Source organism: Glycine max, chromosome 11 (genome assembly GCF_000004515.6).
Source record: "Glycine max cultivar Williams 82 chromosome 11, Glycine_max_v4.0, whole genome shotgun sequence".
In the NCBI taxonomy this organism is placed as follows: Eukaryota; Viridiplantae; Streptophyta; class Magnoliopsida; order Fabales; family Fabaceae; genus Glycine; species Glycine max.
In genome coordinates, this window is record NC_038247.2 from 14,611,560 (window position 1) to 14,628,798 (window position 17,239).

The window sequence follows — 17,239 nt, forward strand, 5'->3', positions numbered from 1 at the left end:
TTTTTTTTCAACTTTTATCTACTCCTATACTTTTTAATTTTTAGACAATCTACACCTATACTAACTCTTCTTAAATTTTGAATAAACATATACAAATGCCTCCTTATACATTACACACCGATTCTCTTATCAAAGAGAGGTTATTACTGTATAGTAGAGTAGAAATTCTTTAAATTAATATTCGATAAATTAATAAACACTCTAAAATAATAAATTTATTCGGTCTCGACTTGGGCCAATATAAAAAATTAAAAAATTCGATAAAATAATAAGATAATAATTTTTCGTGAGATCTCTTTATAATTTTCGATCTCAAGAAAATCATAAATTAATAAGTTATATAAACTGAAAAAATATATTACACTCTATTGAAATATGATTCAATAGTTGGCTGTTTTCCTTTAAAGATCAAGTCTATTTGGAGCTCATCTCTAACTTTTTTTATTGCATCCAATAGCTCCGGTGTTGTATTTTTGTATTGTATCATAAAGTTGTGAAGAATGTTTGACGCCATAAGTGCTTCCTTTCGCATAACAGGCTCCAAAGACACCGTATCATCTTCGCCGTCATCCTCTGCATTGTTCTCAATGATAGTATCCACAATATCTTCTAAACTCTGAACCTCTGAACATGCTTCATTTTCATCTGGGTAGTTCATTAGATTGTCGATATCCAAATTATTACGATAGCCACATCGATTGATCATAGTCTCGAGGTATTGAGTTTCTTAATCAAAAGTGGATTCATCCAAATTTCTTGCAACGTCACTAGCTGAATGAATTTTACAGTGTCGAAAGCAATTCGCTATTGTTTCTTTTCGAACATTTATCGTCCAAGCTGTGATTGCCAAATTGATAACATCAAGGACATTTATCTTCTCTGGATCAGATTGTCCCACCTCATAACCTTCCAATATTTTGCGGTAAAACCTTTTACGGTAATACATCTTGAAAGCTCTTATTATCCCAACATCGTAAGGTTGAATCTTTGATGTCATGTTGGGTGGCAAGAAGAACAACTCAACGTTTCTTAGCCCTTCAATATTTCTTGGATGTGCTGGACAATTATCCACCACAAGTAGAACTCTTCTACCATGCATCATTTGGTCAAATGAACGAACATATTAATCAAAAAAGACACTAGTCATCCATGCTTTTTTGTTAGCTCGATATTGACAATCCAAGTTATTCATGTTGACATTCTTGAAGCAACGAGGCTTTGCATATTTCCCAATAATCCATAGAGGGATTTTTTCAGAGTCATCTTCATTGCAACAAATAACTACCGTCAGCCTTTCTTTATCTTGTTTTCTTCCTTCAAGTTGTTTTGTTGCCAGTGAATGATTAGCTTGTAGCCTATAAAACAACCCAGTTTCATCCCTATTGAAAACATCTTTCATAGGAAACTGATCAGTTTTAACTGTACATGATTTTTTTTATGTCCACGAATCATTATTCTTCGTAATCATGAATGGTGTGAATCATAATTCCAATAAATAATTAAATTTATTTGATTAATCATACCTATTCACATATAAGTTTTTTTGGAATAAAGTAATATAATATTTTAACCATAATATTTAATTGTTTATCATATTAAATAACTTAATAATAATAATGTGATATTTTTATCACAGTAAAACATATTTTTTAATTTTAAAAAAATAAATTCTCACCTCCTCATGAAGATATTATTTTTGTGGGCAACATGGTCAATTTTTCTTTCGGAAATCATTATTTTCTAAGAATGTTATTCTTTAAAAACAAACCACGCATGAAAAACAAAAATTCCCAATATTAGATCCCGTAAAGCTTACAATTTTTCTTGTATCAATGCCCCCCTAAATATTAAAAAAACACGAAGAATTTATATAATTTTATGAAACCTAGGTTAGTGTAATGTATTTGTTTATTTATTTATTTTCCATTTTACATGTTTAACCAAAATAAAAATCCCCAAATAATTATATATTGATTTATTTCCAAATACAGCGCGTGGTGTTACCTTCCATGTTGATTGGTACAGTAATGCAAAAATGAAAAAGGATTGAAAAAAACATAACGATCTTAGCTGAGTTGTTTTTTTTTATACAAACCTTCTTTCCTTACAACTAGGAGCCGGTGAACATCGTTAATACTTAAACCAATCCCCGGTTGTACCAGTTACCCTTCTCCGTTCTCCGCTCTGTCACCGCTTCCATTTTCTTCCGTACGCGCACCCCTACCGGCACTTTCCGGTCACTAACTGTACCCTCCTCTTCATTACGAATAATAATTGAATATTGAATATCAATAAACAAATACCCTTCAGAATAATACTATATAATATAATTACCTTTTTTTTTTTAAAAAAAGATTAGAAAGCCAGAAAAAAAAAGTAGAGAGAGAAAGACAGACGCTATCCCTTTGTCTCAGAGAAAGAAAGAAAATAAATTCTTTTTATTTTTTATTTCCAATTTTTTATTAATTTTATTTTTCTGCTTTGGGTTGTGATTCTGTGTGTGAGAAAATTCACTCAATTCGGATTGTGTCCTCCGTCCCGTTTCGTTCACCGCTTCTTTCTTTCTTTCTTTCATTTCTTTGATTTTTGCACAGAAAGAGAGAAACGAGAAACCTAATCGAATTTCCCTCTTTTTTTTTGTTTGCGTGCTGTGAAAATATTAATTTGAATTTGAGGAGCGGAGGATCCGAGTTAGGGTTTCCAATCGCAATTTTTTGAACCGAATCGGAATGCTGGTTCGGGACGCGGTTTCGAGGCAATTTTAGCTTCGATCTCAGGGGAATTGCTCGAATCTTAGGGTTAAGAAATGGACGTTGATTCCTCGATGGTGCCGGAGCCCGATCACGATCCGCCGGTGCAGAACCATGCCGAGAGAGACCAGCTAGGAGACTCACCGTCGCCGTCGTTGTCGGAGGGGGGCGGATCTCTGGCTCAGTCGCCGCCTCAACAACAGCAGCAGCAGCAGCAACAGCCGCCGCCGGCCACGGCGGCTCAGGTGCACCAGCCCAATTCTCTGGTTGGTCCGAGGCTCGCGCCGACATACTCAGTGGTAAATGCGATTTTGGAGAAGAAGGAGGACGGGCCCGGGCCGCGGTGCGGCCACACGTTGACGGCGGTGGCGGCGGTCGGAGAGGAGGGGACGTCGGGGTACATTGGTCCGAGGCTGATTTTGTTCGGCGGTGCCACTGCCCTTGAAGGGAATTCCGCGGCCTCAGGGACTCCTTCATCCGCCGGAAATGCTGGCATACGTATGTATTTTACTTTCCTTTTCGTGTTTTTGCTGAGTGTAGCTTGATTAGAATCTCGAAATTTAGAGCTGAATTAAATTTAGCTGCGCAACTATATATTTGTGTAGTTATTTTAGATGTTCAAATACAAAGGCTTCTATTGCGTTGTTTTTTTAGGATGATTTTTTTGGTCTTTGGTCCTAGAAACTTTGGTTCTCTAAAACCTTGTTTTGTTGGATACTTCGTCCTGGGAACACAATGCAACCCTACGGGTTGAGAATATGTGGAATTTTTACCAATCTTGCTGTTTTGTAACAATGTTTCCCTTTTTTATGGTTTGTATAGAGTTTAATTTAAAACATTTCCATTTGCATGGCTTTCTGCCCCCCCATTTTAGGGGCAGGAAGTTGAGGGAAAAAACAGTACTAGGAAACTTTTCATTGAATTGGCTGTCTTTGCGTCTGATCAGTGGATTTAGTAGTTCTTTCTGTTATTTTCATTCACTTCTTATTCTGATCCATTCTGTTTCAATATATTTACTTCATCACTGCCTCTATGTTCATTTGTGTGCCAGAATTCTATTTCCATTATCACCTATGCCTCACCCATAGGCTGGGTTGGGCCAATGAACCCCATTCCTTTGCTTTGGATTATGGAATATTGTGTTTGTCTGAAGCTTTGAAGCTCAGATACTTCAAAAAGGGTAAAGTTATTGGTGTAATAATACACATATGCAATACGAATATCCTAGTTTTGTATCCAAGGAGCAACCTTCAATTTTCTTTTATTTATTATTTATTTTTTATTTTTAAATTTTGTTGACTGATATATGCTTGGGATATGCCTCTGTATCTGTAAAGCTATAGGCAATTATATATAGCTAAGACTACTTTTGAATAGGATAAATGATGCTTTCTGTCACACTCCAACAGGTTAAGGAAAAATATGTAAATTCTTGTGAAGGGAGAGATATGTTCAAGGGGAAGATATGTAACTATAATTTTTTTTGGTAATGATCACAAGTATTTTTTATTGTAAATTAAGATCATCATCCACTGATATAGTCATGTATTAATGAGATATAGTCATGTATTAATGAGAAAAGATCAACATCTCTATACAAATATTCTGCATTTATGTGAAGTATTGTTTTTTTAATTCATGTTAACATATCTTACCCATTTATTATATCTTGAATTTTTACAAAATTTATGTATTCCTTTATCCATGTCATATTGTGTCTGTGTTGCATTTAGTATCTAGGCTTCGTTTGTCTGAACTTTTTTATTTCCTTTCTTCCTATTGCTTTCTTTGCTGTTGTATGACTCGCATATATATATTGGTAAGTTTTTTTGTTTGAGATGCTGATTGTGATGTATCATGAAAACATTCCTTTGAGTCCATGAAAACTTGGGATTCAAAAAAAGAACCTGTCGTATCTGTCAAGAGATGGTTGTTTGCATATTTGGCTTTCTTATTTCCTGAATATCTGGTTTCTCATAAATTGCAGCTTAAAGTATTATCAATAGTAAATTGACCTAAATTATGGGCCATACATGGTTGGTTTCACATGGTTGATGGTTGGTTGTTGCTGTTTGTCGTGTGATTATTTTTTCTTTGAAAATATCTGTTATTTGGTATACTACTGATCAAAGAAGAAAAATAAAAAACAAGCAGATTAAGAATGTTTGATTTCTCATCTAGGCCCAAGTACTATTGTTTTATTCAAGCAATATAGTTCACATTTCCTCATGGTGGACATGCCTTGCTCTATATCATAATTTACTGTCTACTTTTGAATGTCATTTGAAGCTCCATACAATGATTGTGTAATGTTTGAAGTTCAAGTAGGATGATGCTCATGTTCATTATTTCTGGTGCATGCCCATGTCAGAAACTAAACACTGTAGTGAAAACTGGATTAGGTGCAATCATTTCTAATTGAATGGGGTTTTGCATCATCTGCTATCATGTGAGGGATGCTTCAAGATGAACAATCTTTTGTTTAGATTTTGTACACCCCCTCCCCCCCATGTATAAGAACTGATATTGATTGGATTCGTTAGTATTTATGGTAGAAATTTGTCATGATTGGTATATTTCATTTGCTCTGCAGGTTTAGCTGGTGCCACTGCTGATGTCCACTGTTATGATGTCATAAGTAATAAATGGTCTAGGTAAGCTCAGAACTAGGCTCTTTCCAGCCTTTGTTAAGGTTTAAATTATGCTTGTATAACCTTGTGTACTTTGCTTCATTGCTTATAAGGAAATGTAATGCAGGATAACTCCCATTGGCGAGCCTCCAACCCCAAGGGCTGCACATGTGGCAACTGCTGTGGGTACCATGGTAGTTATTCAGGTAGTGTGGAGAGGTTATTTCTCAAGTTATCTTAGTATCGGTTAATTTTTTCCCTTTAAAAGAATACCTTAATTCTTAGTGGAGTATTTGCACCGTAAAACAGGGTGGCATTGGCCCTGCTGGTTTGTCTGCAGAGGACCTTCATGTTCTTGATCTCACACAGCAACGGCCACGATGGCATAGGTTAGAACAGTAACCTATGTTTTCTTTTCCTCTTGAATGCCGCTTATCTGATCCAGTGGGTTTTTAATGTCTTTAGAGTTGGTGTTCCTGGCCCTGGACCGGGACCACGCTATGGACATGTTATGGCTTTGGTGGGGCAGAGGTATCTCATGGCAATCGGAGGCAATGATGGTAACTACCTGAATGCTCCCATTTACATTTTTCATGTTTGCTTTGAATGTAAATTTATTGGATGTTAACTTGTTTTATCCCTGCTTTCCAGGAAAGAGACCTTTGGCTGATGTATGGGCCTTGGACACAGCCGCCAAGCCTTATGAATGGCGCAAGTTGGAGCCAGAAGGAGAGGGTCCACCTCCATGCATGTACTGTCTCCATGAAATTTACCTTTCTTGACTTTTGTGTGTGTGTGTGTGTGTATTGTACCTCTCCTGTTCCGTAGCCTTTGATGTCATGAACTAGGTTCTGGTGGCTACCTCTAAGTGATTGTAATTGAGTTGAATAGATTTAAGTCCTCTGTTTCCACTTTGTGAATTTATGTAGACATGTTGGTTTGTTAGATTGATATGCTTGTGAATTGATGTAGATATGTTGGTTCCTTAGACTGATATGCTTTGGGGTTAAATTTATTTGGCCAAATGGCAATTTTAGTCCCCCTTTAATTCCTGATCTGTGATTTTAGTCCCCCAAATTATTTTCCCGCGATTTTAGTCCAAACATTTTTTAAAATCCGCAATTTTGATCCATTCCTCAATTTTGCATACCTTTATTTCTGGAAGAAGCACGAAATGTTAAATGCTTCATTATTGTGTAATGGAAAAGGCTCCTATAAAGTGAGTTTGTATTTAAGTTAGCAAATAATAAAGGTGTATCCACCTTCAATTTAATAAATTACATTGTAATCTTAAGCCTTAACCCACTAAATGATGCAAGGATGAATATGCCCTTTGTTGCTCAGTTGGAGGCTAACTAGCTAGAGGAGCTTTTTCCTTCTGTAATTTACTTTATCAATCATGAAACTTTTTGCTAAAGTCTTTCTTAGCATTAATATTCTATTTTTTAAATGAAATAGGTTCACTATTGCTGTGTTTTACTGTTTTTTCTGAGCTCAAGAGTGTACTTTTAAGAACCTCGATAATGTTATCAAATAACTCAAACTTTCCTTGTCTTTATTTAAGTTGTCTGTCATTTTGTACTTAGATTTTCATATAATTTGGGGTTGAGTTGCTGTTTTGTCATTTACTTTTGAGTAGGTATGCAACTGCCAGTGCACGCTCTGATGGGCTTCTTCTGCTTTGTGGAGGGAGGGATGCCAATAGTGTTGTGAGTTATCTATTCAGAAATTTTCACCTTTTTATTCTATCATGTGATTTGCCTAGGAGTTTCCTAGTACAAGTTTACCTTAGTTTGTCATTGAAATTACTCTTCTTCCTCTTTATGCCCTTGTGGCTTGCCTGTATGGTGGCCTATCCAGATTCCAGAGTTATCTATGGTGATGAGAATAGTTAAATATCCCTTTTTCTTAACCTACATCTGTAGCTTAAGATTGTTTTCCAACCTATCATGATAATTAGGTCCGTGTCTGCCTGGTTGCTATATAAGTAAATATTATGATAGAGAAGACAAGTAAACTAGGGGTGAAAACGAGGTATGGTCAAGAGTTGAAAAAAAAACAGAGATACTAGGAGCATAACAGGTTACAGGAAAGTCAATTTCTTGTGCAAATTGGGTTGATCCAAAGAATGGTGGCTTCCTTTCAATATTTTATAAATAAGTGATGCACTGTTTATGGGCTTGGCTTGAATGTGATGCATATCAAGGGAGAGAGCAATGTGAGGCTGGCAAAACTGTGGAAAATAATATCTAAATCCTATTGAAACTGCTGTTGAGCAAAAGAATTTAGTATAGAGGGAACTTTGGACTTCCAGCAAGTTTTGTCTAGGAGAAATTTTAGACAGTTAGGGGAATAAGTGAGAAATTGGTGGTGGATAAAAAAGAGAATAATCCAGAAACGTGCAGAGTCCAAACCCTTGTATCAATGCACAGAAGCAAGTAGATTCAACTGAATTAAAAAAATGATGAGTACTTACCTTGCCTACCCATATTACTGAAGTTTTTTCTCCTTTAAAATCCCAATATATAAGGAGCAGCTTGATTAGAATAGAGATTATTTGTTGGCTATTATCAAGGGACAGATACAGTTTCCTTCTAGGCATCATCATAAAACTTTATATGGGTGCCATCACATAGATTAAGAGTGATCAGTGGTTTGAAAGAAATATAAGAGATATAAACATCCATGGATTAGCGCAAGTAGAAGTAATCACCGGATTGACATCTCCATCCATTCTGATTTAAACTGTACTTACTCTTGATAAGTGATTGCTTCAACTTGCTTCCTTATAGAGGTATGTCTTTGAAGGAAAAGTCGATGACCACATTACCACCATTTTTTCAAAATAAAGCACAAAATCCAACAAGTAGCAAGATAATCACTCTGTAGATCACACTCCCCTGACCAAGCAAAGTCTGTATCTTCATTTTCTCCACCATTTTTACCTCTCCATTTGGTACACATTTTTTTTAATTAATCTCGGTACTCGTGCATTTAATTTGAAAATCTTACTTACCCATGTATAGAATTGGTATGAAATCTGCTGATAAATAATTGAATATTTTCTTATTGATGTTTAAGTTGAAATAGACAAGCTAGATAATACTTTTGGTGGTAGCCCATTGAAAAATTCAACAACTCTACGAAATCTCTAATTGCTTAGGCAGGCTATCACCTGCTAGTCAATATTGGCAACTCTCCTATCAGATGTCCTTGATAGTTACGGCTATTTTATGTTTGACCTCATCTATTGATAGTTATTCTTCTTATTGTTAAAATAGGAAAAAAAAAGATATAATGGACTGAAAGCTGTGTGTCAGAATACACTGCAGATGTGTGTTTATATAGGTCAATTACACATTTTTTTTGGATGGGCAAATGTTAGTTGTTAGTTTGTTAGTTTTTGTTAACTGGGGCATTCGAACCCACAACACATCCCTCCTTCCCGTCACCCTTTACCACCAAGTCAACTTTATATTTCTTGGTTCATTACACATACGTAGAGGATATTTTTTTCCTCTAAATCAAACATTATGTTCCTATTAACCACTATTATTAATAGAATCAGAACATTATATTCTGATCTTCAATACTTATCAACAAACAGTAATTGATGGATTCATGTGATTCTGTTTAATTTCTGTTAAATACTTTTATGTGATCCTATTGAATTGCTTACTTCTAACCTTTCCCCAAACTTTGTATTATAGCCATTGTCAAGTGCATATGGACTTGCTAAGCATAGAGATGGTCGTTGGGAATGGGCCATTGCCCCTGGTGTCTCGCCATCTCCAAGATATCAGCATGCAGCGGTATGATTTTGTTTTATTTTTTTTTTCTTAGTTGGTCATATGTTCCAAGGATTGTAAATTTGTAATATACTTGTTTAATGATTTCAGGTATTTGTTAATGCAAGGCTCCATGTGTCTGGTGGGGCCCTTGGAGGAGGACGGATGGTTGAAGATTCATCGAGTGTTGCAGGTGCTTGATTATAGTGTTGCTTAAAATTTGCATTTTGGCTGGTTCATTTTTGCCGTGTTTGATCTTGGGTAAAGTGCAGAGGTATAACTTTGCCATGCTTGATCTTGGGTAAGGTGAAGAGGTATAACTGTTGACTGAAAGAGAAATGGCTTAGATTGTAATAAAATACATGCACATGTAAAACAAACAATGAAGTTGTTAAAATATATTCCTTTAATTTTTACATCAACTATTAAGACTTTGTACTTTATTATCCTCTAAAGTGTATTTGTCACTTTTGAGAAGCTAAATCATACAAACTATTTATTGGTCTTTATGACCTTGGTCACTCTTCCTCTACTCTCCTGTACATATATTTTCATTTTGACAGAAGGATGACTTTTCTTATGGTGAAATCAAGAAAGAGAATATTCTTGTGGAAATCTGGATCTGTTATAAGCAATAACAAATACTTTTGGAAGTTTCATTACTGTTGTACTTGTAGCTACTGTTTATAGGGTAGCTTGCTGGTGCCTAGTTGCCACTCTAATTTTTAGTTATTTTTTTCCAGTGGTCATTTTTTTCGTATGTGAAAACAAGATTTATTGTTATGCCAATTAATGCTGCATTTAGAAGTTTTTTGTTGTTGTTTTTGCTTGTTTGTATAGTGTTGGACACTGCTGCTGGTGTTTGGTGTGATACCAAATCTGTTGTTACCAGTCCAAGAACGGGTAGATACAGCGCTGATGCAGCAGGTGGAGATGCTGCAGTTGAGTTGACACGGCGTTGTAGGCATGCGGCTGCTGCTATTGGCGACTTAATTTTTATTTATGGTGGTTTACGTGGCGGTAAGTCTTAAAATTGATGTTCCTTGTATTCATCTAAATGGAGTTTTTTTTTTCTTCTTTTTTTGCTTCACGATGCATGATTGTTTGATCAATGTAGTTCACTAGGTCAGGCTGCTTTCTGTTGACGATTTAGTTACTTCATTGTATTTGATTTACATGTTTCATTTTTGTTGAATTTGTTACTTTTCTTTATTTTTGTTCGGACTCAAAGCAGATGGTATAGAGTGCTAATGTCTTCTATTAGAGTATGAATTGTTAAATGGTGCTAGGATAAGAGTTGGGAGATAGAAACTTATGAATTATTGCTCAAATCACATGATCACCTTAGCTTCAATTCTTTTGATCAGATGCATGTTTAGCTAGGTGCTCTGAGAAAAAAACTTGAGTTGAGAAGAAGAGCACATCTAGACTGTTTTAAGAGAAACATTGGGGTATTAGTGTATTACTATTCAACTAGGTTTACTATTGGCTCATGCTATGAGTGAACAGTTACAAGAGATAATTCCAACTAAGACAGTTGCTGAATTCTTTTTTTCTTTAAATATATGTGTGTGTGTGTGTGAATGGATGGCCAGTCAATTCCTGTTGATCTTGCAAGCTGAGATGTGGTCTTGTGCTTGCTTTGGTATTTTATATTGTGACGAGTTCTAATTTTTTTCTTGACGTGTATGACTGACCATGGTGTATTACGTGTTTGCTGCAGGTGTCTTGCTGGATGACCTACTTGTTGCTGAAGATCTTGCTGCTGCTGAAACAACAACTGCTGCTTCACATGCTGCAGCAGCAGCAGCTGCGTCTAATGTACAAGCTGGACGGCTACCTGGACGGTATGGATTTATTGATGATAGGACAAGGCAAACCATGCCCGAAGCAGCTTCTGATGGTTCAGTAGTTTTGGGAAATCCAGTTGCCCCCCCTGTAAATGGCGATATGTATACTGATATCAGCACTGAAAATGCCTTGCTCCCGGGAACTAGGTATGGCGGTTTTTATCATCTGATCATCTATTTGGGTGAAGTATTAAATTGTTACTTGAGAAATGCTAGCAACACACACTATTATTGATTGAAATTTATTGAAAATTGCAAATTTTTGTGGGTCTCATCTCTCATTTAATGACTCTCCTAATTGTGGTTTTCAACAAGTTTCAACCAATGGGAGAGGGTGTGTTAGGGGAAGTTTGTTAGAGAGTGTGTTGTTAACACTTCTCTTGTTACTTTGGCTTTGTCATTCATTTGAAGAATTTTGAACAGGCGAACGAGCAAAGGAGTTGAGTATCTAGTTGAAGCATCAGCTGCGGAAGCTGAAGCTATCAGTGCCACACTGGCTGCTGCTAAGGCACGGCAAGTGAACGGCGAAGTGGAATTGCCTGACCGAGACCGTGGGGCTGAGGCAACACCTAGCGGGAAACAGATATCTTCCTTGATTAAGCCTGATTCTGCTGGGTCAAATAGCATTCCTCCTGGTGGAGTGAGGCTGCATCACAGAGCTGTGAGTAATACATTTTCTATTTCCAAGGAAAATTTATGCTATCAGTAATGTTCAAGCCCCATATCAATTTTCTGGAATTTTCTGCAGGTGGTTGTTGCTGCAGAGACTGGTGGAGCATTAGGTGGCATGGTTAGACAGCTTTCAATTGATCAGTTTGAGAATGAAGGCAGGCGGGTCAGTTATGGGACTCCTGAAAGTGCAACAGCTGCTAGAAAATTATTAGACCGGCAGATGTCTATCAATAGTGTCCCAAAGAAGGTAGTGACTTGTCTCTATAATTAGTTGTAATTGAGTAGAATATTCGTACAATCAGGAAAATGCTTAATGTTCTTCCACTATCAATAGTTGTTGCCACATTGTTGAAAGAGTTTGACCTGTCTAATAGTGGTTATCATGGTCAAACTCTTTTTAATGAAGTGAAAACTGAACACATGATTGGATGATAGTGTGGAAACTTTTAACACTACTAGTACTAGTGGATCAAAATTAAATTTTATTAAAAGTAATACATATTTTATCTAATAATTAGGCAATGGTAGTGGATCAGGTGCACTATATCTCTATATCTAATTGGTTTAACTTAAAATGAACTATTAAAAATTGTCCGCTTGACCTATCAAATCTGGGAGCCATGAGTAGGGTCAGGTGCAGAACATTTGATAAGCCTTGTTCATTAACCTTCCTTTGTTGGCATTACCTACTCTTTCACACCCTTGTGTTGAATCCTGATTTTCTTTTATGTCTCCATGTTGGTTTTTCCATAACTGTTATGTTGAATCATCCACCATGTTGTCTTTAAGCTATGTTCAACTTGTTTCTTAAGGAGTTTCCGGACCTTTTTTTGTAGGTTGTAGCTCACCTTTTAAAGCCTCGTGGCTGGAAACCGCCCGTTCGCCGACAGTTTTTCTTAGACTGCAATGAAATTGCAGATCTTTGTGATAGTGCAGAACGCATATTTTCAAGTGAACCGAGTGTCTTACAGCTTAGGGCTCCAATTAAAATATTTGGTGATTTGCATGGGCAATTTGGAGATCTCATGCGCCTCTTTGAAGAGTATGGTGCACCATCAACTGCTGGTGACATAGCGTAAGTTCCTTAGTTACCACAGATTGTTTTATATGTAAATGTGAATGAAGAAGTTACTGTGTGCCACTAGCTATATCCTCTGGGTCAATAGTTATTTATCAGCGGCTCAGCGCGTGTCTAAGCATGTGTCTAAGCATGATTGATAATATATTAAGATGTCAAAAACAGAACCTGCTTTTAATTTTATTGCCAGTGGGTTTGCTTTCATAATGTGGTTTGAACATCTGTGGAGTCTAGCTGTACAATGTGTTGTTTTTAAAATCAGACCAACCATTGGACCAAAGGCGCTGATTTGCAGTTCATTGGTTCATTGTGGTTGAAGTAGAGGGTCTACTTGGTGGTAATAATAAAATATATATTGTTAATATTGTATATTATGCACTAGTATAAAATTATAAAAATAATAAGTGAAATTTTAAATTAGCAGAAAAGGATCATATTACATGTTCTACAGGATGAAAAATTATTGATAAATTGTTAAATAATAGCAAAATGTGTAGATATCATATGAGCCTTTATTTATTTAAACAATATAAACAATTTATTTTTTCTGAGAAGACCTGTTCAAATAAGTTTCTGTGTCAGTTCTTACCCACCTTTTACCACTTTGGTTGGTTTTTTGGCCAGTTTTCTGCTGCACCAGTTTTTTGGGGCTGTCCAAACCAATGATCTGACTGATTCTCTATTCATCCAGTCAAAGTTACTGGTCTGGTCCAGTTTTAGTAACTATGAAGTTAAATTCATTAGTTTTCATACACTTGTTATGATCTTTTATCTTTGAGTGCAAGTTCTTGTGATTGATTATCCAACTCAGCATTTTATAGTGATCTCATGCTATTTTCAATTTTTTATATCTTTGCATTGTAACCTACCTAGTTGGCTAGCTTGCACCAATTTATATGATACATGTATTCCCTTTGCAAAATAGTATGATGTACCATTGTTTTTGTAGATTATTTTTCTATTCTCTAAATGGGATTTGTCCTGGCCCTGGGCATACCACTAATTACTAGTTTGGTTCTTAGATTTAGTCAATATAAGCAAATGAATTGTTATATTTATTTATATTGATCGGAGAGTTTCTGATTACAAACAAGAGAATAAATGATTAATAGGTTTTTTTCTCCTCTCCCTCATGACTGGCTAGCACAATATTTTGTATGGACTATTTTTAGTATTTTATTGCAAGTGAGTTAGGCATTTAATTTCCTTTGATGCTAATTTTGTATACATGACTATCAGATATATCGACTATCTATTCCTCGGAGATTATGTTGATAGGGGCCAACACAGCCTGGAAACTATTAGCCTTCTGCTTGCTCTGAAGGTAATGTGGATGAATAGGTTATCTTTTTGTTTTGATTGTCAAGTTTGATGGCATCAGGTTTATGCATGGGGTTATTTGGATTTTGCAGGTTGAGTATCCAAACAATGTACATTTAATACGTGGAAACCATGAAGCTGCAGATATTAATGCCCTTTTTGGTTTCCGAATTGAGTGCATTGAGAGGATGGTAAGGAATTTCATATTTCATAGTGGACAAGATTTTCTATTCTTATTTGGCACTCAGGCAACCTTTGTAATTTGCTGATAGGGTGAGAGAGACGGAATTTGGACATGGCACCGTATAAACCGTCTGTTTAATTGGCTTCCTCTAGCAGCCCTAATTGAGAAAAAAATTATTTGCATGCATGGGGGTATTGGTCGTTCAATAAATCATGTGGAACAAATTGAGAATATTCAGCGTCCAATTACGATGGAAGCAGGATCAATTGTGCTTATGGATCTATTATGGTTTGTGCATTTGTATACTCAAACATGTTTGTGACAATTTATTTCATGTCCTTTTGGAAGAATGACAGCATGAAATGTTTCTCTAGGTCTGATCCTACAGAGAATGACAGTGTTGAAGGACTGCGACCAAATGCTAGGGGTCCAGGATTAGTCACTTTTGGGGTGAGTGATTTTTATTTGGTATTTTGTAAATTGGTAATTATTTTGTTTGTTAGCTTCCTGGAGAATGATATAAATAGATTCAAGATTTGATATTTCTAAATTTGACAATAAATATATCAAGTGCTTAATTTTTATATGCTGTCATTTTAAATATTTTACGTTGTTATCCAATCAAAATTTATCCTAAATATGACTTTTAAAGTAATTATTATGAAGTCAACAATCTTACCATACATGACAATGTATGATTGGATGATAGTGAATAAAATCTTTACAAAATCAGGACATTTTAATTCAATCTGTGTATTAATACTGATCAATACAGGTTTTTTGTTTTGTTTATTATTTTTTTAGTTTCTTGGATAATGATATTAAATTCGATCAATACAGGTTTATGTGATTGAATTAGATAATTTTTAATGCTCATGTATTAATTGTTTTATTATTCGAGAAATTCATATTGATGTATTAGTGACTCTGAATTTTGAAGCATTATTTGTAACTTTTCAAATCGATTGTGCAGTGTTTATGCCCTGAAACTTTTGTAATTGTAACATGCATCTGTTAAGACAATTATTTTTGAAGCTATGCTTTAATAAGTTGAAAAAACTCCAAAACTCATTACTTCATTTTGTTAGTGCCATCATTTCGATTTGCTGTACTGCACATCTCAAATCTCATTTATTCCCTTCCCATTTGCTTACGTTATTGTTAATGCCAACATTTGATATTTCATCTAATTTGAAGAATTACTTTTTATGATGGCTGTTATTTTTACTCTTATAGGCACTTGCCTTGGATGTTGTCTGTGCTTTCTTAATTTTTAGGCTTGTCCTAGTGTTACTTTAATATGTTAAACTTGCATATGTACTATTATGCTCATCTTTAATCGGTCTTACTGTTGCAGCCTGATCGTGTAATGGAATTTTGCAACAACAATGATCTTCAGCTGATTGTTCGTGCACATGAATGTGTGATGGATGGCTTTGAGCGTTTTGCCCAGGGACATTTGATCACACTTTTCTCTGCTACAAACTACTGTGGTATTTGTTACTAGCTTCTACATTGCACCTCCACAGATAATTCTCCCTTCTAAATTTTGGCACTTTATTGTGTCAATAGGTACGGCAAATAATGCTGGGGCAATATTAGTTTTGGGTAGAGATCTCGTTGTGGTTCCTAAATTGATTCATCCATTACCGCCTGCAATTTCTTCACCAGATACGTCACCAGAACGTCATATTGAGGATACATGGATGCAGGTATTTCTTAGTGCTGTGTAATATTGCGCCTATTAAATGAATATGTTCGCATCTAAAATGAATTTTGAGCTGATCATTTTACAGTATTATGGGACTAGAGCTATATTTTTGCACTTTACTTTTTTGGTATTCATACATTTTCTTGTTTTGGGTAAAAACCGTATATAGGAGTTGAATGCTAACAGACCACCAACACCAACTAGAGGCCGTCCTCAAGTAACAAATGACCGAGGTTCTCTTGCTTGGATATAGTTATTTATTAGTAAGAATGGCCTTATTGTTTATGCCTTGACGGCTTGTGCTATCGCCTGAATTTCCGGTGTTACGAATATGACATGATGTCGTTTACGGGGTATTCAAGTTCGTGATATAATACCCGCAGAAAGCTTGAAGGACCAAGCTTTCATTTGTCCTGGTTCTCATCACTCGATCATCTGGCCTGTAGAAGATCCAAGTCCGAGAAGCAAAGCAAAGTTGGTAGCCACTGCTAAGTTGGTTCACTTTGACAAAAGCTAGAAGTTGCAGTATGGGTTCCCACCCACCTGTTGTAAATTGAGCCCGTAGGGTACAAAATCAAGGTCATGGATGTCCGTGTGGCTATTTTTCTCATTATTTTTTACAAATTTTTTTTACTCATTGTCCCTAGGTTATTGTTTTTTTTTTTTTTTTCATTTTATATTTTTAAATCAAGAGGACAAGGGTTTCTTTTCTCTTTTTCTGTGATGGTGAGATATATAAATCAGAAAATCTTTCTTGGGGGTCCATGTATCATAGGGGTGTTGCTTTGTGTAATTCCCATCCATGCTCTGTACAACTAATTTTTGTGTGAATCAACATATTCTGACAGAAATGTGAATTTTGGGAATAGAATTTTGTATATTGCCTTATGCTGCAAATAGCTTAGACTGTTTCCTAAGATATATAACAGTTGCCGGCAGTGACCTATAAAAAAAATTTTAGTTGTAGGGGTACTATTTATATTTATAAATCAGTGCTTTAGTTTTTGCATTATATATATGATAAACATTTACTTTTATATAATTAAAATTAAAATTATAAGTAAGTAATTTTAATATATCATTATATTGTAATTGAAATTCATAATATATTTGAATATATAATTTATATATTAGATTTATAATGAATTTTAAATTGTGACAATTATTTGGAAAAAAAATGAAATTCAATTTAGAAATGAAGATAAAAGATGGTGGATTAAAAATGCAGTTAGGACATTCTAATATATAAGATGAAA

At 35.4% G+C, this 17,239-nt stretch overlaps 1 protein-coding gene and 1 pseudogene across 2 annotated transcripts; one reads left to right on the forward strand and one right to left on the reverse strand.

Moving 5' to 3' along the window:
* Nucleotides 1–358: 358 nt before the first annotated feature.
* On the reverse strand, nucleotides 359–1,147 carry LOC100815557 (uncharacterized; annotated as a pseudogene).
* Nucleotides 1,148–2,363: 1,216 nt separating this feature from the next.
* Nucleotides 2,364–16,861, forward strand: LOC100816091 (serine/threonine-protein phosphatase BSL3). 2 transcript variants are annotated; one of them, XM_006590994.4, is made up of 21 exons: nucleotides 2,364–3,248; nucleotides 5,344–5,404; nucleotides 5,508–5,586; nucleotides 5,690–5,769; nucleotides 5,846–5,940; nucleotides 6,032–6,131; nucleotides 7,020–7,089; nucleotides 9,091–9,192; nucleotides 9,280–9,361; nucleotides 10,009–10,188; nucleotides 10,892–11,165; nucleotides 11,430–11,679; nucleotides 11,767–11,937; nucleotides 12,527–12,765; nucleotides 14,008–14,092; nucleotides 14,181–14,279; nucleotides 14,361–14,560; nucleotides 14,647–14,722; nucleotides 15,630–15,765; nucleotides 15,845–15,984; nucleotides 16,153–16,861. In XM_006590994.4, exons 1-21 carry the CDS (start codon nucleotides 2,807–2,809, stop codon nucleotides 16,234–16,236), a joined length of 3,045 nt encoding a protein of 1,014 aa, XP_006591057.1. In that variant the 5' UTR covers nucleotides 2,364–2,806; the 3' UTR covers nucleotides 16,237–16,861. The 2 variants fall into 2 exon arrangements, with proteins under 2 accessions (XP_006591057.1, XP_003538088.1); XM_003538040.5 differs by having other exon boundaries at nucleotides 2,365–3,248; nucleotides 11,442–11,679.
* The last annotated feature ends 378 nt before the right edge of the window (nucleotides 16,862–17,239 follow it).

Bases quoted from the DNA above. Each gene is read 5' to 3' on its own strand.
- LOC100816091 (XM_006590994.4), top strand. From the start codon at position 2,807: ATGGACGTTGATTCCTCGATGGTGCCGGAGCCCGATCACGATCCGCCG. The intron at 11,938-12,526 runs GTAGTGACTTGT...CTTTTTTTGTAG, and splicing joins TCAATAGTGTCCCAAAGAAG to GTTGTAGCTCACCTTTTAAA. The intron at 14,561-14,646 runs GTTTGTGCATTT...ATGTTTCTCTAG, and splicing joins GTGCTTATGGATCTATTATG to GTCTGATCCTACAGAGAATG.